General features: G+C 41.0%; 1 protein-coding gene across 1 annotated transcript in view; it reads right to left on the reverse strand.

Moving 5' to 3' along the window:
• LOC124024510 (cadherin-related family member 5-like) overlaps window positions 1-20,765 on the reverse strand; it is a 40,743-nt gene extending 19,978 nt beyond the window's left edge. Inside the window, exon 1 of the mRNA XM_046338429.1 lies at window positions 20,597-20,765. Within this exon, the coding sequence (XP_046194385.1) occupies window positions 20,597-20,696 (100 nt within the window). The 5' untranslated portion in view covers window positions 20,697-20,765. The remainder of the gene's footprint in view (window positions 1-20,596) is intronic.
• Window positions 20,766-22,839: the final 2,074 nt, after the last annotated feature.

The raw sequence follows: 22,839 nt of genomic DNA on the forward strand, positions 1-22,839 counted from the left end.
TGTGTCTATAGATACACTGTAATAATGGAGGTGTGGTGGAGGAGGCGTGTCTACAGATACACTGTATTAATGGAGGTGTGGTGGAGGAGGCGTGTCTACAGATACACTGTATTAATGGAGGTGTGGTGGAGGAGGCGTGTCTACAGATACACTGTATTAATGGAGGTGTGGTGGAGGAGGCGTGTCTACAGATACACTGTATTAATGGAGGTGTGGTGGAGGAGGCGTGTCTACAGATACACTGTATTAATGGAGGTGTGGTGGAGGAGGCGTGTCTACAGATACACTGTATTAATGGAGGTGTGGTGGAGGAGGCGTGTCTACAGATACACTGTATTAATGAAGGTGTGGTGGAGGAGGCGTGTCTACAGATACACTGTATTAATGGAGGTGTGGTGGAGGAGGCGTGTCTACAGATACACTGTATTAATGTAGGTGTGGTGGAGGAGGCGTGTCTACAGATACACTGTATTAATGTAGGTGTGGTGGAGGAGGCGTGTCTACAGATACACTGTATTAATGTAGGTGTGGTGGAGGAGGCGTGTCTACAGATACACTGTATTCTGACCTCGACTTAATTCCCTCAGAATTCCACCACCTTTATGCGCCAGGAAACCATGAATAAGGTCTAGCGAACCTGTCAGCTCCAAGTGGAAAAAGAATATACTTTTTTTATCTCGATATAAATAGCACCATTCTCCAAGCACTGTAATTTACAACCTGATCAGAGCTATTGATCAGAGCTATTGATAAGAGCTATTGATAAGAGCTATTGATAAGAACTATTGATCAGAGCTATTGATAAGAGCTATTGATAAGAGCTATTGATAAGAGCTATTGATAAGAGCTATTGATGAGAGCTATTGATGAGAGCTATTGATGAGAGCTATTGATAAGAGCTATTGATAAGAGCTATTGATCAGAGCTATTGATAAGAGCTATTGATAAGAGCTATTGATAAGAGATATTGATCAGAGCTATTGATAAGAGCTATTGATAAGAGCTATTGATCAGAGCTATTGATCAGAGCTATTGATAAGAGCTATTGATAAGAGCTATTGATCAGAGCTATTGATAAGAGCTATTGATAAGAGCTATTGATAAGAGCTATTGATAAGAGCTATTGATAAGAGCTAGGTAAATGAGTAATCCGTTTGGACAAGGGGATTGTAAATAGAAATGACACTTAGCTTTATAATTATTTTACCTAAAAATCGCAAGAGACAAATGTGAAACCAGTCATATGGCAACAAACTGAAGCACATCAACTTTCCCACAATAAAGTTTATGAAAGGCTGTGTCATTATGCAGAATTTAAATGACCTTTTAAAATGACCTTTTCACTTGCGGGGATGGGCACACTCGAATGTCTTAATTATAGACTACCCCGACTTTCTCTATCTCCTATTTCTATCACGTCAAATAATAGCCATTATCAGTATGGACAGTCTGTAGGCGTAATAAACACACGAAAATTCAAATGTTAGTTCCATTCATTTGGTATGTAGCCGACATTATCATTCCATTTATTAATTCCATTGTTTCGTTTACCTTCATTTGCCTCGTGGCCTTGTGGTTGTTGCTGAGGATCATTAGTAACGGAGGATGACGTCACAAAAAGAAGGACCCGTAGTCGTTACCCGCAAGGTGGGAGACCCACGAGGTCTGGGGGGGGGGCACACGCTCCTGTCATCGATATCTATGTTTTATATTTTGTATAATAAATCATTTTGAGAGTAGCCCTCCAGCCCTCCAACAAGTCATTCATTAACGTTGTTAACTTAATGTCCATATGTACTAGAGAGCTAAGTGATTGTTTGTTTATTGGGCTTCAGGAATGTGACTGAAAAAGTGAAAAATAAAAAATAAACTGATTGAAAGTACAAGGGGGTATCGGTGAATATATGTCGTGGTCAAGCCTACGACGGCGCCAGTGTAATGAGCAGAGTTTACTCAGGTGTTCAACAGCGCATATCAGACCCGGAGCTTTAATGCTTCATATGTAGTTCTTCATGAGTTTCAATTTAGAAAACAGATCTCTCCGCAGAGGCAACAAACACAGGGAAGGTAAACAAAAACCTGCTTGGTTGCCATAGCAACATCAGGGAACATGGGCAGACCGGAGTTGTTCTTCAAATACAGTATTTATCTTCTATTCTGTACCATCTTTAATTGAGGCTCGCATTCTCCTCCATTCCCGCTCTCAACACGTTACGGAAAGAGGTGAACTCTATAGGAAGCTCTTGGGACAGGTCGTCTGGCTACTGGAAATAGATTAACTCTATAGGAAGCTCTTGGGACAGGTCGTCTGGCTACTGGAAATAGATTAACTCTATAGGAAGCTCTTGGGACAGGTCGTCTGGCTACTGGAAATAGATTAACTCTATAGGAAGCTCTTGGGACAGGTCGTCTGGGTACTGGAAATAGATTAACTCTATAGGAAGCTCTTGGGACAGGTCGTCTGGGTACTGGAAAGAGATTAACTCTATCGGAAGCTCTTGGGACAGGTCGTCTGGCTACTGGAAATAGATTAACTCTATAGGAAACTCTTGGGACAGGTCGTCTGGGTACTGGAAAGAGATTAACTCTATAGGAAGCTCTTGGGACAGGTCGTCTGGCTACTGGAAATAGATGAACTCTATAGGAAGCTCTTGGGACAGGTCGTCTGGGTACTGGAAATAGATGAACTCTATAGGAAGCTCTTGGGACAGGTCGTCTGGGTACTGGAAATAGATTAACTCTATAGGAAGCTCTTGGGACAGGTCGTCTGGGTACTGGAAATAGATTAACTCTATAGGAAGCTCTTGGGACAGGTCGTCTGGCTACTGGAAATAGATGAACTCTATAGGAAGCTCTTGGGACAGGTCGTCTGGGTACTGGAAAGCCCATACATTTGCAGATGCGAACAGACCATACTCTTTAGCAGACAACAGTTCTTGAGGGCTCGAACAACAACAATAAAGTTGTTTGTAATTTCGTTCATAGGCTACTGGTGAACCGATGTTTGAGTTGTGTGGTTACAATATCAACGGTCCCTTATCTCTGGTATATCTTGGCATCCATCATCCAACAATTCATTTGAATTATGTGCAGCGCAATGGTCATATAATGCCCAATGTCTCAGAAATGTCTGGGTTTGCAATACTCAGCATAGAAAACAGTTGGGTCGGCAACTTGGGCCGACAGGCCGTGGTGGATTAAATGTGATTTAATTCAATTGAATTTAGCCCATTTGTTAAGGCTATTAGCCAGACAAAACCCGTGGAGTTCAACCATAAATAGTGTCTGAAAGTACAGTATCCTCAAGCAGACTACTTTCTCCCTTATTGTTAGGCTATTTGAGATGTTATTTTGATAATAAGTTTATAAATACTGTGTATAGCTGTAGATAGTACACTGCATAATGAAACAATACCTAGTAAACTAGTGTTTTGAGGGTGACTGACTGTATTATTTGCCAGTCATTGACTGGTTTTACGCACAACAACGTTCTATTCGAGATGGGAGAGAGCGCGAGGACGGCTCATGTCATGCAGGTTCAGGAAGCCTATACAGGACAGTTGTATATCCTATGGAGAAATATATATATATATATATTGGTAGATGATCAGTATGCTGCTGCAACAAACATTTATTTTATAATCTGCAATATTTCAATTCCGAACATTCCGAACATCCGGCATATATTATTATTATTATTATAAGTACATTTCAAATCTGATACTTTTAGACTTTTAGTCAAGTAGTATTTTACGAGGTTACTTTCACTTTTACTTGAGTCATTTTCTATTAACGTATCTTAACTGTTACTCAAGTATGACAATTTGAGTACTTGTTCCACCTCTGCCACCGGGCAACAGTCTAAAAATGTCAGCATTGGGACACCCTGTAGAGCTTCGTGAACGGTTAGGCTTTAAGAGGAAATGACGAACAAATAGCTCTACCAATAAACATTTACCCATTAGCTAAAACGAAGCGAAGCCTTGGCACTAAACAAGTCCTGTGATCGATTCGATTAGGCTGCGCAGCCGCATAGACATGTCGCAATTTCAGCACCATGGACAGCGATCAGCAGTCTACACCTTGCGCGGGGACGAGAGAAGCAGCGTTATGCCAGTGCATTTAGTCTATTTAAATCGTTATGGAACGGAGGGCAGACCAAGACGTAACAGTTTGAGCCCGACACACATGGGGCGATACTTGGCTGTGCACTCCCACAGTTCCATGGTTAGTGCAGGCAATAGACGACGGCATAGCCTACTATTGTACACTATTCACTATTCTCCCTATTCTAATTGTATATATACGAAACGTCCAACATTACCATGGGTTAAATAACTATTTAAGGGGATGGCTTAAGATAAAGGTACTGAAAACCCTTATCGAATTAAAACTCCACGAGACAATATGTTGACCAGCAAGTTGTGAGGGTTTTCAGTTGTTGAATTTAGGTCTACGTTTATTTATTCAGCAAGCGCAAGGGAACCACACCTGCAAAACCCTGTTAATTACGCACCTTCAGAAGGTAGGTCTGAATATCAGATACGGAGAAGCAAGAAGGAAAGGCGTGATGCGGCGGTTGACTCATAACCGCATAACCCCGCAGTCTCCGGGTTGTCCGCGGGGCGGGTGTGTTTAGGGTTATGGAATATTGTGTGGATGAAGGCCGGGGGGGTGGCGAGCGGGTTGAATAAAGAGAAAACAAAACCTTTTAAAAAATCCATAAATGTAGAATTATTGTGCAATATATATCTATAGGCTACATTGAGGTTTTTCGTTCATTATTTTCGGCTAACAGGGATGATTAGTAGCCTATTTAAGCCTAAACTTCCCACGCACCAAATAGCCTACATATCTTATTGCCAAAGGCTTATGGGACGGGAATAAAAGGTTAATGTAGATCCACAGAGGTTAAAAGAACAATGTCAGAGTTTAATTAAATAAGTGAAAAGCTGCGGAATGTAGAGTTAAAAATAAAGAGTTGGGAGGCCCAGAGAAGAAGTCTAATGTTATAGAAGAGAGGACCAGAACAGTAGTCTGTTATAGAAGAGAGGACCAGAACAGTAGTCTAATGTTATAGAAGAGAGGACCAGAACAGTAGTCTAATGTTATAGAAGAGAGGACCAGAACAGTAGTCTGTTATAGAAGAGAGGACCAGAACAGTAGTCTAATGTTATAGAAGAGAGGACCAGAACAGTAGTCTAATGTTATAGAAGAGAGGACCAGAACAGTAGTCTAATGTTATAGAAGAGAGGACCAGAACAGTAGTCTAATGTTATAGAACAGAGGACCAGAACAGTAGTCTAATGTTATAGAAGAGAGGACCAGAACAGTAGTCTAATGTTATAGAAGAGAGGACCAGAACAGTAGTCTAATGTTATAGAACAGAGGACCAGAACAGTAGTCTAATGTTATAGAAGAGAGGACCAGAACAGTAGTCTAATGTTATAGAAGAGAGGACCAGAACAGTAGTCTAATGTTATAGAAGAGAGGACCAGAACAGTAGTCTAATGTTATAGAAGACAGGACCAGAACAGTAGTCTGTTATAGAAGAGAGGACCAGAACAGTAGTCTAATGTTATAGAAGAGAAGACCAGAACAGTAGTCTAATGTTATAGAAGAGAGGACCAGAACAGTAGTCTGTTATAGAAGAGAGGACCAGAACAGTAGTCTGTTATAGAAGAGAAGACCAGAACAGTAGTCTAATGTTATAGAAGAGAGGACCAGAACAGTAGTCTGTTATAGAAGAGAGGACCAGAACAGTAGTCTGATGCTATAGAAGAGAGGACCAGAACAGTAGTCTGTTATAGAAGAGAGGACCAGAACAGTAGTCTAATGGTATAGAAGAGAGGACCAGAACAGTAGTCTAATGTTATAGAAGAGAGGACCAGAACAGTAGTCTAATGTTATAGAAGAGAGGACCAGAACAGTAGTCTAATGTTATAGAAGAGAGGACCAGAACAGTAGTCTGTTATAGAAGAGAGGACCAGAACAGTAGTCTGTTATAGAAGAGAGGACCAGAACAGTAGTCTAATGTTATAGAAGAGAGGACCAGAACAGTAGTCTAATGTTATAGAAGAGAGGACCAGAACAGTAGTCTGTTATAGAAGAGAGGACCAGAACAGTAGTCTAATGTTATAGAAGAGAAGACCAGAACAGTAGTCTAATGTTATAGAAGAGAGGACCAGAACAGTAGTCTGTTATAGAAGAGATGACCAGAACAGTAGTCTGATGCTATAGAAGAGAGGACCAGAACAGTAGTCTGTTATAGAAGAGAGGACCAGAACAGTAGTCTAATGGTATAGAAGAGAGGACCAGAACAGTAGTCTAATGTTATAGAAGAGAGGACCAGAACAGTAGTCTAATGTTATAGAAGAGAGGACCAGAACAGTAGTCTAATGTTATAGAAGAGAGGACCAGAACAGTAGTCTGTTATAGAAGAGAGGACCAGAACAGTAGTCTAATGTTATAGAAGAGAGGACCAGAACAGTAGTCTAATGTTATAGAAGAGAGGACCAGAACAGTAGTCTGTTATAGAAGAGAGGACCAGAACAGTAGTCTGTTATAGAAGAGAAGACCAGAACAGTAGTCTAATGTTATAGAAGAGAGGACCAGAACAGTAGTCTGTTATAGAAGAGAGGACCAGAACAGTAGTCTGATGCTATAGAAGAGAGGACCAGAACAGTAGTCTGTTATAGAAGAGAGGACCAGAACAGTAGTCTAATGGTATAGAAGAGAGGACCAGAACAGTAGTCTAATGTTATAGAAGAGAGGACCAGAACAGTAGTCTAATGTTATAGAAGAGAGGACCAGAACAGTAGTCTAATGTTATAGAAGAGAGGACCAGAACAGTAGTCTGTTATAGAAGAGAGGACCAGAACAGTAGTCTAATGTTATAGAAGAGAGGACCAGAACAGTAGTCTGATGCTATAGAAGAGAGGACCAGAACAGTAGTCTGTTATAGAAGAGAAGACCAGAACAGTAGTCTAATGTTATAGAAGAGAGGACCAGAACAGTAGTCTGTTATAGAAGAGAGGACCAGAAGAGTAGTCTGTTATAGAAGAGAGGACCAGAACAGTAGTCTAATGTTATAGAAGAGAGGACCAGAACAGTAGTCTAATGTTATAGAAGAGAGGACCAGAACAGTAGTCTAATGTTATAGAAGAGAGGACCAGAACAGTAGTCTAATGTTATAGAAGAGAGGACCAGAACAGTAGTCTGTTATAGAAGAGAGGACCAGAACAGTAGTCTAATGTTATAGAAGAGAGGACCAGAACAGTAGTCTAATGTTATAGAAGAGAGGACCAGAACAGTAGTCTAATGTTATAGAAGAGAGGACCAGAACAGTAGTCTAATGTTATAGAAGAGAGGACCAGAACAGTAGTCTAATGTTATAGAAGAGAGGACCAGAACAGTAGTCTGTTATAGAAGAGAGGACCAGAACAGTAGTCTAATGTTATAGAAGAGAGGACCAGAACAGTAGTCTAATGTTATAGAAGAGAGGACCAGAACAGTAGTCTAATGTTATAGAAGAGAGGACCAGAACAGTAGTCTAATGTTATAGAAGAGAGGACCAGAACAGTAGTCTAATGTTATAGAAGAGAGGACCAGAACAGTAGTCTAATGTTATAGAAGAGAGGACCAGAACAGTAGTCTAATGTTATAGAAGAGAGGACCAGAACAGTAGTCTGATGTTATAGAAGAGAGGACCAGAACAGTAGTCTAATGTTATAGAAGAGAGGACCAGAACAGTAGTCTAATGTTATAGAAGAGAGGACCAGAACAGTAGTCTAATGTTATAGAAGAGAGGACCAGAACAGTAGTCTAATGTTATAGAAGAGAGGACCAGAACAGTAGTCTAATGTTATAGAAGAGAGGACCAGAACAGTAGTCTAATGTTATAGAAGAGAGGACCAGAACAGTAGTCTAATGTTATAGAAGAGAGGACCAGAACAGTAGTCTAATGTTATAGAAGAGAGGACCAGAACAGTAGTCTGTTATAGAAGAGAGGACCAGAACAGTAGTCTGTTATAGAAGAGAGGACCAGAACAGTAGTCTAATGGTATAGAAGAGAGGACCAGAACAGTAGTCTAATGTTATAGAAGAGAGGACCAGAACAGTAGTCTAATGTTATAGAAGAGAGGACCAGAACAGTAGTCTAATGTTATAGAAGAGAGGACCAGAACAGTAGTCTGTTATAGAAGAGAGGACCAGAACAGTAGTCTGTTATAGAAGAGAGGACCAGAACAGTAGTCTAATGTTATAGAAGAGAGGACCAGAACAGTAGTCTAATGTTATAGAAGAGAGGACCAGAACAGTAGTCTGTTATAGAAGAGAGGACCAGAACAGTAGTCTAATGTTATAGAAGAGAAGACCAGAACAGTAGTCTAATGTTATAGAAGAGAGGACCAGAACAGTAGTCTGTTATAGAAGAGATGACCAGAACAGTAGTCTGATGCTATAGAAGAGAGGACCAGAACAGTAGTCTGTTATAGAAGAGAGGACCAGAACAGTAGTCTAATGGTATAGAAGAGAGGACCAGAACAGTAGTCTAATGTTATAGAAGAGAGGACCAGAACAGTAGTCTAATGTTATAGAAGAGAGGACCAGAACAGTAGTCTAATGTTATAGAAGAGAGGACCAGAACAGTAGTCTGTTATAGAAGAGAGGACCAGAACAGTAGTCTAATGTTATAGAAGAGAGGACCAGAACAGTAGTCTAATGTTATAGAAGAGAGGACCAGAACAGTAGTCTGTTATAGAAGAGAGGACCAGAACAGTAGTCTGTTATAGAAGAGAAGACCAGAACAGTAGTCTAATGTTATAGAAGAGAGGACCAGAACAGTAGTCTGTTATAGAAGAGAGGACCAGAACAGTAGTCTGATGCTATAGAAGAGAGGACCAGAACAGTAGTCTGTTATAGAAGAGAGGACCAGAACAGTAGTCTAATGGTATAGAAGAGAGGACCAGAACAGTAGTCTAATGTTATAGAAGAGAGGACCAGAACAGTAGTCTAATGTTATAGAAGAGAGGACCAGAACAGTAGTCTAATGTTATAGAAGAGAGGACCAGAACAGTAGTCTGTTATAGAAGAGAGGACCAGAACAGTAGTCTGTTATAGAAGAGAGGACCAGAACAGTAGTCTAATGTTATAGAAGAGAGGACCAGAACAGTAGTCTAATGTTATAGAAGAGAGGACCAGAACAGTAGTCTGATGCTATAGAAGAGAGGACCAGAACAGTAGTCTGTTATAGAAGAGAAGACCAGAACAGTAGTCTAATGTTATAGAAGAGAGGACCAGAACAGTAGTCTGTTATAGAAGAGAGGACCAGAAGAGTAGTCTGTTATAGAAGAGAGGACCAGAACAGTAGTCTAATGTTATAGAAGAGAGGACCAGAACAGTAGTCTAATGTTATAGAAGAGAGGACCAGAACAGTAGTCTAATGTTATAGAAGAGAGGACCAGAACAGTAGTCTAATGTTATAGAAGAGAGGACCAGAACAGTAGTCTAATGTTATAGAAGAGAGGACCAGAACAGTAGTCTGTTATAGAAGAGAGGACCAGAACAGTAGTCTAATGTTATAGAAGAGAGGACCAGAACAGTAGTCTAATGTTATAGAAGAGAGGACCAGAACAGTAGTCTAATGTTATAGAAGAGAGGACCAGAACAGTAGTCTAATGTTATAGAAGAGAGGACCAGAACAGTAGTCTAATGTTATAGAAGAGAGGACCAGAACAGTAGTCTAATGTTATAGAAGAGAGGACCAGAACAGTAGTCTAATGTTATAGAAGAGAGGACCAGAACAGTAGTCTGATGTTATAGAAGAGAGGACCAGAACAGTAGTCTAATGTTATAGAAGAGAGGACCAGAACAGTAGTCTAATGTTATAGAAGAGAGGACCAGAACAGTAGTCTAATGTTATAGAAGAGAGGACCAGAACAGTAGTCTAATGTTATAGAAGAGAGGACCAGAACAGTAGTCTAATGTTATAGAAGAGAGGACCAGAACAGTAGTCTAATGTTATAGAAGAGAGGACCAGAACAGTAGTCTAATGTTATAGAAGAGAGGACCAGAACAGTAGTCTAATGTTATAGAAGAGAGGACCAGAACAGTAGTCTAATGTTATAGAAGAGAGGACCAGAACAGTAGTCTAATGTTATAGAAGAGAGGACCAGAACAGTAGTCTAATGTTATAGAAGAGAAGACCAGAACAGTAGTCTAATGTTATAGAAGAGAGGACCAGAACAGTAGTCTGTTATAGAAGAGAGGACCAGAACAGTAGTCTGTTATAGAAGAGAGGACCAGAACAGTAGTCTAATGTTATAGAAGAGAGGACCAGAACAGTAGTCTAATGTTATAGAAGAGAGGACCAGAACAGTAGTCTGTTATAGAAGAGAGGACCAGAACAGTAGTCTAATGTTATAGAAGAGAGGACCAGAACAGTAGTCTGTTATAGAAGAGAGGACCAGAACAGTAGTCTGTTATAGAAGAGAGGACCAGAACAGTAGTCTAATGTTATAGAAGAGAGGACCAGAACAGTAGTCTAATGTTATAGAAGAGAGGACCAGAACAGTAGTCTAATGTTATAGAAGAGAGGACCAGAACAGTAGTCTGTTATAGAAGAGAGGACCAGAACAGTAGTCTAATGTTATAGAAGAGAGGACCAGAACAGTAGTCTAATGTTATAGAAGAGAGGACCAGAACAGTAGTCTGATGTTATAGAAGAGAGGACCAGAACAGTAGTCTAATGTTATAGAAGAGAGGACCAGAACAGTAGTCTGTTATAGAAGAGAGGACCAGAACAGTAGTCTGATGTTATAGAAGAGAGGACCAGAACAGTAGTCTGTTATAGAAGAGAGGACCAGAACAGTAGTCTGTTATAGAAGAGAGGACCAGAACAGTAGTCTGTTATAGAAGAGAGGACCAGAACAGTAGTCTAATGTTATAGAAGAGAGGACCAGAACAGTAGTCTAATGTTATAGAAGAGAGGACCAGAACAGTAGTCTGTTATAGAAGAGAGGACCAGAACAGTAGTCTGTTATAGAAGAGAGGACCAGAACAGTAGTCTAATGTTATAGAAGAGAGGACCAGAACAGTAGTCTAATGTTATAGAAGAGAAGACCAGAACAGTTGTCTAATGTTATAGAAGAGAGGACCAGAACAGTAGTCTAATGTTATAGAAGAGAGGACCAGAACAGTAGTCTAATGTTATAGAAGAGAGGACCAGAACAGTAGTCTAATGTTATAGAAGAGAGGACCAGAACAGTAGTCTAATGTTATAGAAGAGAGGACCAGAACAGTAGTCTGATGTTATAGAAGAGAGGACCAGAACAGTAGTCTGATGTTATAGAAGAGAGGACCAGAACAGTAGTCTAATGTTATAGAAGAGAGGACCAGAACAGTAGTCTAATGTTATAGAAGAGAGGACCAGAACAGTAGTCTGTTATAGAAGAGAGGACCAGAACAGTAGTCTAATGTTATAGAAGAGAGGACCAGAACAGTAGTCTGATGTTATAGAAGAGAGGACCAGAACAGTAGTCTAATGTTATAGAAGAGAGGACCAGAACAGTAGTCTAATGTTATAGAAGAGAGGACCAGAACAGTAGTCTAATGTTATAGAAGAGAGGACCAGAACAGTAGTCTAATGTTATAGAAGAGAGGACCAGAACAGTAGTCTAATGTTATAGAAGAGAGGACCAGAACAGTAGTCTAATGTTATAGAAGAGAGGACCAGAACAGTAGTCTGATGTTATAGAAGAGAGGACCAGAACAGTAGTCTAATGTTATAGAAGAGAGGACCAGAACAGTAGTCTGATGTTATAGAAGAGAGGACCAGAACAGTAGTCTAATGTTATTGAAGAGAGGACCAGAACAGTAGTCTAATGTTATAGAAGAGAGGACCAGAACAGTAGTCTAATGTTATAGAAGAGAGGACCAGAACAGTAGTCTGTTATAGAAGAGAGGACCAGAACAGTAGTCTAATGTTATAGAAGAGAGGACCAGAACAGTAGTCTGTTATAGAAGAGAGGACCAGAACAGTAGTCTGTTATAGAAGAGAGGACCAGAACAGTAGTCTAATGTTATAGAAGAGAGGACCAGAACAGTAGTCTGTTATAGAAGAGAGGACCAGAACAGTAGTCTGTTATAGAAGAGAGGACCAGAACAGTAGTCTGTTATAGAAGAGAGGACCAGAACAGTAGTCTAATGTTATAGAAGAGAGGACCAGAACAGTAGTCTAATGTTATAGAAGAGAGGACCAGAACAGTAGTCTAATGTTATAGAAGAGAGGACCAGAACAGTAGTCTAATGTTATAGAAGAGAAGACCAGAACAGTAGTCTAATGTTATAGAAGAGAGGACCAGAACAGTAGTCTAATGTTATAGAAGAGAGGACCAGAACAGTAGTCTAATGTTATAGAAGAGAGGACCAGAACAGTAGTCTAATGTTATAGAAGAGAGGACCAGAACAGTAGTCTAATGTTATAGAAGAGAGGACCAGGACAGTAGTCTGATGTTATAGAAGAGAGGACCAGAACAGTAGTCTGATGTTATAGAAGAGAGGACCAGAACAGTAGTCTAATGTTATAGAAGAGAGGACCAGAACAGTAGTCTGTTATAGAAGAGAGGACCAGAACAGTAGTCTAATGTTATAGAAGAGAGGACCAGAACAGTAGTCTGATGTTATAGAAGAGAGGACCAGAACAGTAGTCTAATGTTATAGAAGAGAGGACCAGAACAGTAGTCTAATGTTATAGAAGAGAGGACCAGAACAGTAGTCTAATGTTATAGAAGAGAGGACCAGAACAGTAGTCTAATGTTATAGAAGAGAGGACCAGAACAGTAGTCTAATGTTATAGAAGAGAGGACCAGAACAGTAGTCTAATGTTATAGAAGAGAGGACCAGAACAGTAGTCTGATGTTATAGAAGAGAGGACCAGAACAGTAGTCTGATGTTATAGAAGAGAGGACCAGAACAGTAGTCTAATGTTATAGAAGAGAGGACCAGAACAGTAGTCTGATGTTATAGAAGAGAGGACCAGAACAGTAGTCTAATGTTATTGAAGAGAGGACCAGAACAGTAGTCTAATGTTATAGAAGAGAGGACCAGAACAGTAGTCTAATGTTATAGAAGAGAGGACCAGAACAGTAGTCTAATGTTATAGAAGAGAGGACCAGAACAGTAGTCTGTTATAGAAGAGAGGACCAGAACAGTAGTCTAATGTTATAGAAGAGAGGACCAGAACAGTAGTCTAATGTTATAGAAGAGAGGACCAGAACAGTAGTCTAATGTTATAGAAGAGAGGACCAGAACAGTAGTCTGTTATAGAAGAGAGGACCAGAACAGTAGTCTAATGTTATAGAAGAGAGGACCAGAACAGTAGTCTAATGTTATAGAAGAGAGGACCAGAACAGTAGTCTAATGTTATAGAAGAGAGGACCAGAACAGTAGTCTAATGTTATAGAAGAGAGGACCAGAACAGTAGTCTAATGTTATAGAAGAGAGGACCAGAACAGTAGTCTGTTATAGAAGAGAGGACCAGAACAGTAGTCTGATGTTATAGAAGAGAGGACCAGAACAGTAGTCTGTTATAGAAGAGAGGACCAGAACAGTAGTCTAATGTTATAGAAGAGAGGACCAGAACAGTAGTCTAATGTTATAGAAGAGAGGACCAGAACAGTAGTCTAATGTTATAGAAGAGAGGACCAGAACAGTAGTCTGTTATAGAAGAGAGGACCAGAACAGTAGTCTGATGTTATAGAAGAGAGGACCAGAACAGTAGTCTGATGTTATAGAAGAGAAGACCAGAACAGTAGTCTAATGTTATAGAAGAGAGGACCAGAACAGTAGTCTGATGTTATAGAAGAGAGGACCAGAACAGTAGTCTGTTATAGAAGAGAGGACCAGAACAGTAGTCTGTTATAGAAGAGAGGACCAGAACAGTAGTCTAATGTTATAGAAGAGAGGACCAGAACAGTAGTCTAATGTTATAGAAGAGAGGACCAGAACAGTAGTCTGTTATAGAAGAGAGGACCAGAACAGTAGTCTGTTATAGAAGAGAGGACCAGAACAGTAGTCTAATGTTATAGAAGAGAGGACCAGAACAGTAGTCTAATGTTATAGAAGAGAGGACCAGAACAGTAGTCTAATGTTATAGAAGAGAGGACCAGAACAGTAGTCTAATGTTATAGAAGAGAAGACCAGAACAGTAGTCTAATGTTATAGAAGAGAGGACCAGAACAGTAGTCTAATGTTATAGAAGAGAGGACCAGAACAGTAGTCTAATGTTATAGAAGAGAGGACCAGAACAGTAGTCTAATGTTATAGAAGAGAGGACCAGAACAGTAGTCTAATGTTATAGAAGAGAGGACCAGAACAGTAGTCTGATGTTATAGAAGAGAGGACCAGAACAGTAGTCTGATGTTATAGAAGAGAGGACCAGAACAGTAGTCTAATGTTATAGAAGAGAGGACCAGAACAGTAGTCTGTTATAGAAGAGAGGACCAGAACAGTAGTCTAATGTTATAGAAGAGAGGACCAGAACAGTAGTCTGATGTTATAGAAGAGAGGACCAGAACAGTAGTCTAATGTTATAGAAGAGAGGACCAGAACAGTAGTCTAATGTTATAGAAGAGAGGACCAGAACAGTAGTCTAATGTTATAGAAGAGAGGACCAGAACAGTAGTCTAATGTTATAGAAGAGAGGACCAGAACAGTAGTCTAATGTTATAGAAGAGAGGACCAGAACAGTAGTCTAATGTTATAGAAGAGAGGACCAGAACAGTAGTCTGATGTTATAGAAGAGAGGACCAGAACAGTAGTCTGATGTTATAGAAGAGAGGACCAGAACAGTAGTCTAATGTTATAGAAGAGAGGACCAGAACAGTAGTCTGATGTTATAGAAGAGAGGACCAGAACAGTAGTCTAATGTTATTGAAGAGAGGACCAGAACAGTAGTCTAATGTTATAGAAGAGAGGACCAGAACAGTAGTCTAATGTTATAGAAGAGAGGACCAGAACAGTAGTCTAATGTTATAGAAGAGAGGACCAGAACAGTAGTCTGTTATAGAAGAGAGGACCAGAACAGTAGTCTAATGTTATAGAAGAGAGGACCAGAACAGTAGTCTAATGTTATAGAAGAGAGGACCAGAACAGTAGTCTAATGTTATAGAAGAGAGGACCAGAACAGTAGTCTGTTATAGAAGAGAGGACCAGAACAGTAGTCTAATGTTATAGAAGAGAGGACCAGAACAGTAGTCTAATGTTATAGAAGAGAGGACCAGAACAGTAGTCTAATGTTATAGAAGAGAGGACCAGAACAGTAGTCTAATGTTATAGAAGAGAGGACCAGAACAGTAGTCTAATGTTATAGAAGAGAGGACCAGAACAGTAGTCTGTTATAGAAGAGAGGACCAGAACAGTAGTCTGATGTTATAGAAGAGAGGACCAGAACAGTAGTCTGTTATAGAAGAGAGGACCAGAACAGTAGTCTAATGTTATAGAAGAGAGGACCAGAACAGTAGTCTAATGTTATAGAAGAGAGGACCAGAACAGTAGTCTAATGTTATAGAAGAGAGGACCAGAACAGTAGTCTGTTATAGAAGAGAGGACCAGAACAGTAGTCTGATGTTATAGAAGAGAGGACCAGAACAGTAGTCTGATGTTATAGAAGAGAAGACCAGAACAGTAGTCTAATGTTATAGAAGAGAGGACCAGAACAGTAGTCTGATGTTATAGAAGAGAGGACCAGAACAGTAGTCTAATGTTATAGAAGAGAGGACCAGAACAGTAGTCTGTTATAGAAGAGAGGACCAGAACAGTAGTCTGTTATAGAAGAGAGGACCAGAACAGTAGTCTAATGTTATAGAAGAGAGGACCAGAACAGTAGTCTAATGTTATAGAAGAGAGGACCAGAACAGTAGTCTAATGTTATAGAAGAGAGGACCAGAACAGTAGTCTGTTATAGAAGAGAGGACCAGAACAGTAGTCTAATGTTATAGAAGAGAGGACCAGAACAGTAGTCTAATGTTATAGAAGGGAGGACCAGAGAAGTAGTTTAATGTTTGGGAATGATTTGGTGGTAAAATAGGATGATAGCAGTGACAGCTAGCTATGTTTTTTAAATTTTGTTTTACAATATATTTATTGTCATTTTTTACAATTTAACAATCCGCAAAATATGACACAGATAATGCCCCGTTATTCCTTCCACCTACACAAAACACCATGCTACACGGCAGCACATCGTACAAAACCCTTCCCTCCCCAACACAGGAACACCCCCCTCCCTCCCCTACACAGGAACACCCCCCTCCCTCCCCAACACAGGAACACCCCCCTCCCATCTCTCTACCGGTATTAGCTTCAATGACAACAACAAAAAGAAACAGAATGAACTTCACATTCAAGGTTAGAAAATAAATTATTCAACGCAAAAACCACAAATAATAATAATAATATTAATGAAGAAAATAATATTGAGTCAGCTGAGGTAACGACTGCTGCTGAAAGTCCCCCAGACATCAGTCAATTCAAAGGGTTTATTACGTACATTGTACATTATTTTCCCAGCTAGCAGTGTTATGTGTGATGATTGTGAGGCGCTATACAAATTCGACAGTCACACGATGGGGACTTTGATTATGCCTGTGGCCTGTCAAGGGAACTGTGGTCTACTGTTCTGATGGGTTAAATGAACAACTGAAATCTGGACACTGATTGTAGGTCTATAACCTCTCGCATAGCCTTAATATTAACTCCTGCAGCATTTCTTGCAGTAAAACGATAGGCTTACGCCAAATGTAAGCTACATTTTGACTTGGGAAGAGGAGTGGAGAAATATGATTTCTTTCTTTCAGCATCTTGACGGTATGTGAAAACTCAGCATACAAATACATAGTTAGATAAACTACATGGCCACTACTCAACACGCTTTAAGCACGGGGGTATTGTCATGCTGAAACAAGACACGGCCTTCCCCAAACTATTGCCACAAAGTTGGAAGAACAGAATCGTCTAGAATATCATTGTATCCTGGGGGGTGGGGGGTGGGGGGGCTAGCTCGAACCATGAAAAACAGCCCCTGACCATTATTCCTCCTCCACCAAACTTTACAGTTGACACTATGCATTCGGGCAGGTAGCGTTCTCCTGGCATCCGCCAGACCCTGATTCATCCATCGGACTACCAGATTCGTCATTCCAGAGAACACGTTTCCACTGCTCCAGAGTCCAATGATGGTGAAGATTTACACCACTCCAGCCAACATTTGGCATTGCTCATGGTTATCTTAGGCTTGTGTGTGGCTGCTCAGCTATGGAAACCCATTTCATGAAGCTCTCGACAAACAGTTATCGTGCTGACATTGCTTCCAGAGGCAGTCGGTGGTGAGTGTTGCAACCGAGGACAGATGATTTTTACGAGCTATGGTGCTTCAGTACTCGGCGGTCCTGTCCTGTCAGCGCGTGTGTGGCCTACCACTTCACGGTTGAGCCGTTGTTGCTCCTAGACATTTCCACTTCACAATAGCAACAGCTATAGCAGGGCAGAAATTTGACGAACTGGCTTGTATGACGGTGCCACGTTGAAAGTAACTGAGCTCTTCAGTACAGCCCATTCTACTGCCAATGTTTGTCTATGGAGATTGCATGGCTGTGTGTTCGATTTTATACAACTGTCAGCAACGGTGTGGCTGAAATAGCCAAATCCAGTCATTTCAAGGGGTGTCCACATACCTTTGGCCACACAGTGGAACATCTGTAGAGATGCTGTGTTTATCAGCATCATAAAACCTGATAGCGTGGTTAGGGACCGTCTCTAAAGGTGAAGGTGCTGTCTTTATCAGCATCATAAAACCTGATAGCGTGGTTAGGGACCGTCTCTACAGGTGAAGGTGCTGTCTTTATCAGCATCATAAAACCTGATAGCGTGGTTAGGGACCGTCTCTAAAGGTGAAGGTGCTGTCTTTATCAGCATCATAAAACCTGATAGTGTGGTTAGGGACCGTCTCTAAAGGTGAAGGTGCTGTCTTTATCAGCATCATAAAACCTGATAGCGTGGTTAGGGACCATCTCTAAAGGTGAAGGTGCTGTCTTTATCAGCATCATAAAACCTGATAGCGTGGTTAGGGACCATCTCTAAAGGTGAAGGTGCTGTCTTTATCAGCATCATAAAACCTGATAGCGTGGTTAGGGACCATCTCTAAAGGTGAAGGTGCTGTCTTTATCAGCATCATAAAACCTGATAGCGTGGTTAGGGACCGTCTCTAAAGGTGAAGGTGCTGTCTTTATCAGCATCATAAAACCTGATAGCGTGGTTAGGGACCGTCTCTAAAGGTGAAGGTGCTGTCTTTATCAGCATCATAAAACCTGATAGTGTGGTTAGGGACCATCTCTAAAGGTAAAGGTGCTGTCTTTATCAGCATCATAAAACCTGATAGCGTGGTTAGGGACCATCTCTAAAGGTGAAGGTGCTGTCTTTATCAGCTTCATAAAACCTGACAGCGAGGTTAGGGACCGTCTCTAAAGTGAAGGTGCTGTCTTTATCAGCATCATAAAACCTGATAGTGTGGTTAGGGACCATCTCTAAAGGTGAAGGTGCTGTCTTTATCAGCATCATAAAACCTGATAGCGTGGTTAGGGACTGTCTCTAAAGGTGAAGGTGCTGTCTTTATCAGCATCATAAAACCTGATAACGTGGTTAGGGGCCGTCTCTAAAGGTGAAGGTGCTGTCTTTATCAGCATCATAAAACCTGATAGCGAGGTTAGGGACCGTCTCTAAAAGTGAAGGTGCTGTCTTTATCAGCCTCATTAAACCTCATACTATTTCAAAAACAGAAAATATGCATCTAAGCCAAACTGAAATCTTATCAGAAACATGTTGGGTCGTTTTCACATATTTCTATTTCCTTACAACCGGTGAAACTGGACATTTTGCACAGAAAAACTTTCCAGTTTTTAAAATAATTATTGCATTTTATCGCTGGTCCCTAAAGGTCTTTGCTCCGAGAAAGAATCCGAGATGACGGAGAAAACTTTACCGATCTCAACTGTATTGAAGCATTCATTCTATCGATCTATCGATCACATTATTCTGTTGAGCAAAAGGGTTGACTTAATCTTCTAGGTCCATTTATAAATGACAGAAGAGAATCTGCATCTAATTACAGACAAGTTCACTTACAAATAGCCTACCAACATGCTGGAAATTATAAGCAGAAACATATTCATATCAGGCAACAACTAAAAATATCCTGCACCTCCTGTTAAAAAAATCCTTCTGCTGTCTCTGACTGTAGCCCACAGCACATGTTGTATAGTAGTGGGTTAGGGTTGGGTGCGGGTCTCAGATTTTCACTTTATCACATAGAGTCTGGCGGTTGCGGATGCGTTATCAGCAATGGCGGGTGGGTGAGCCAACAGTTGACCTGCGCACCGCTAGCGCGTGGAGGAAAGGCATAACTTCCTAAACCAGAATCTGGCCCGTGGTCAGTATGACGTGCAGGCCACAAGGCCTGTGAAACATTGACAGAGGTAGTTACCAATATATAAAACCCATTTTTGATAAGAGGTCAGATTGCACTGTGCTTGAGGACAGTGCATTTGATTCATGTTTAAAAATTTCCTTTTTGTAGCTTGTGAAATGTTCAAGCAATGTCCTATAATCCTGGATGTCTTTGGGGGGGTTAAGAACTGGTCCTAGGCAGACTTATTCACTTTAAACTAAATGAACGAAATCAGCCTGTGTAACCTAAGATGGACACTGTGTGTAGAACCATCACAATAGAACCGTCACTACTCACAATAGAACCATCACTACTCACAATAGAACCATCACTACTCACAATAGAACCATCACTACTCACAATAGAACCATCACTACTCACACTAGAACCATCACTACTCACACTAGAACCATCACTACTCACACTAGAACCATCACTACTCACAATAGAACCATCACTACTCACACTACAACCATCACTACTCACAATAGAACCATCACTACTCACACTAGAACCATCACTACTCACAATAGAACCATCACTACTCACACTAGAACCATCACTACTCACACTAGAACCATCACTACTCACACTAGAACCATCACTACTCACAATAGAACCATCACTACTCACAATAGAACCATCACTACTCACACTAGAACCATCACTACTCACACTAGAACCATCACTACTCACACTAGAACCATCACTACTCACACTACAACCATCACTACTCACACTAGAACCATCACTACTCACACTAGAACCATCACTACTCACACTACAACCATCACTACTCACAATAGAACCATCACTACTCACAATAGAACCATCACTACTCACACTAGAACCATCACTACTCACAATAGAACCATCACTACTCACACTAGAACCATCACTACTCACAATAGAACCATCACTACTCACACTACAACCATCACTACTCACACTACAACCATCACTACTCACAATAGAACCATCACTACTCACAATAGAACCATCACTACTCACAATAGAACCATCACTACTCACAATAGAACCATCACTACTCACAATAGAACCATCACTACTCACAATAGAACCATCACTACTCACGTTTCTCAGCTGGACAGAGTACAGAAAGTAAAAACAACACCAGACAACCCAGGAGGATATTTGCAGTTTGCTGTTTTCCTTGAACATTATATAGTTCCATGTCCTGGTTTTCAGACGACACGACAAATGAAGTCCGTAGAGAGGACGAGGAGAGGAGACGATGGTACCAGTCGGTACTCACTGGGCATAATGCTGTGTCTGTGTTGCCCTGCCTGACGTGTGGGAGTCGACTACAGTTGCAATGTCTGTGACTTCATCTTAGGGTCATATTATTGCCTAAAGAGCCAACAGTGGCCTGCTAGCCTCCTACTGAAATACTTGCATCTGATTTGCTGCTTGAAGACGGTTACACTGGAAGTGTATGAAATGGCATCCTATTCCTTATGGGCCCTGGTTAAAAGTAGTGTACTATATAGGGAATAGGGCCCTGGTTAAAAGTAGTGCACTATATAGGGAATAGGGCTCTGGTCTATAGTAGTACCACTATATAGGGAATAGGGCTCTGGTCTATAGTAGTACCACTATATAGGGAATAGGGCTCTGGTCTATAGTAGTACCACTATATAGGGAATAGGGCTCTGGTCTATAGTAGTACCACTATATAGGGAATAGGGCTCTGGTCTATAGTAGTACCACTATATAGGGAATAGGGCCCTGGTTAAAAGTAGTGCACTATGTAGGGAATAGGGCCCTGGTTAAAAGTAGTGTACTATGTAGGGAATAGGGCCCTGGTTAAAAGTAGTGTACTATATAGGGAATAGGGCCCTGGTTAAAAGTAGTGTACTATATAGGGAATAGGGCCCTGGTTAAAAGTAGTGTACTATATAGGGAATAGGGCCCTGGTTAAAAGTAGTGTACTATATAGGGAATAGGGCCCTGGTTAAAAGTAGTGTACTATGTAGGGAATAGGGCCCTGGTTAAAAGTAGTGTACTATATAGGGAATAGGGCCCTGGTTAAAAGTAGTGTACTATATAGGGAATAGGGCCCTGGTTAAAAGTAGTGTACTATATAGGGAATAGGGCCCTGGTTAAAAGTAGTGCACTATGTAGGGAATAGGGCCCTGGTTAAAAGTAGTGTACTATATAGGGAATAGGGCCCTGGTCTATAGTAGTACCACTATATAGGGAATAGGGCCCTGGTTAAAAGTAGTGTACTATATAGGGAATAGGGCCCTGGTCTATAGTAGTACCACTATATAGGGAATAGGGCCCTGGTTAAAAGTAGTGCACTATATAGGGAATAGGGCTCTGGTCTATAGTAGTACCACTATATAGGGAATAGGACTCTGGTCTATAGTAGTACCACTATATAGGGAATATGGCTCTGGTCTATAGTAGTACCACTATATAGGGAATAGGGCTCTGGTCTATAGTAGTACCACTATATAGGGAATAGGGCTCTGGTCTATAGTAGTACCACTATATAGGGAATAGGGCTCTGGTCTATAGTAGTACCACTATATAGGGAATAGGGCTCTGGTCTATAGTAGTACCACTATATAGGGAATAGGGCTCTGGTCTATTGTAGTACCACTATATAGGGAATAGGGCTCTGGTCTATAGTAGTACCACTATATAGGGAATAGGGCTCTGGTCTATAGTAGTACCACTATATAGGGAATAGGGCTTTGGTCTATAGTAGTATAACTATATAGGGAATAGGGCTCTGGTCTATAGTAGTACCACTATATAGGGAATAGGGCTTTGGTCTATAGTAGTATAACTATATAGGGAATAGGGCTCTGGTCTATAGTAGTGCACTATATAGGGAATAGGGCTCTGGTCTATAGTAGTACCACTATATAGGGAATATGGCTCTGGTCTATAGTAGTGCACTATATAGGGAATAGGGCTCTGGTCTATAGTAGTATCACTATATAGGGAATTGATGGGTGGGTGGGTGGGTGGGTGGGTGGGTGGGTGGGTGGGTGGACGGATGGATGGATGGACGAATGGATAGATGGACGGATGGGTGGATGGATGGATGGAGGGATAGATGGATGGATGGATGGACGGATGGGTGGATGGGTGGATGGATGGATGGATGGATGGATGGATGGATAGATGGATGGATGGATGGATGGATGGATGGATGGATGGATGGATGGATGGGTGGATGGGTGGATGGATGGATGGATGGATGGGTGGATGGGTGGGTGGATGGATGGATGGATGGAGGTATGGATGGATGGTCTAACCAGTCAGGTCTAACCAGTCAGATCTAACCAGTCAGATCTAACCAG

This window comes from Oncorhynchus gorbuscha, unplaced genomic scaffold, assembly GCF_021184085.1.
Source record: "Oncorhynchus gorbuscha isolate QuinsamMale2020 ecotype Even-year unplaced genomic scaffold, OgorEven_v1.0 Un_scaffold_1900, whole genome shotgun sequence".
Classification (NCBI taxonomy): Eukaryota; Metazoa; Chordata; class Actinopteri; order Salmoniformes; family Salmonidae; genus Oncorhynchus; species Oncorhynchus gorbuscha.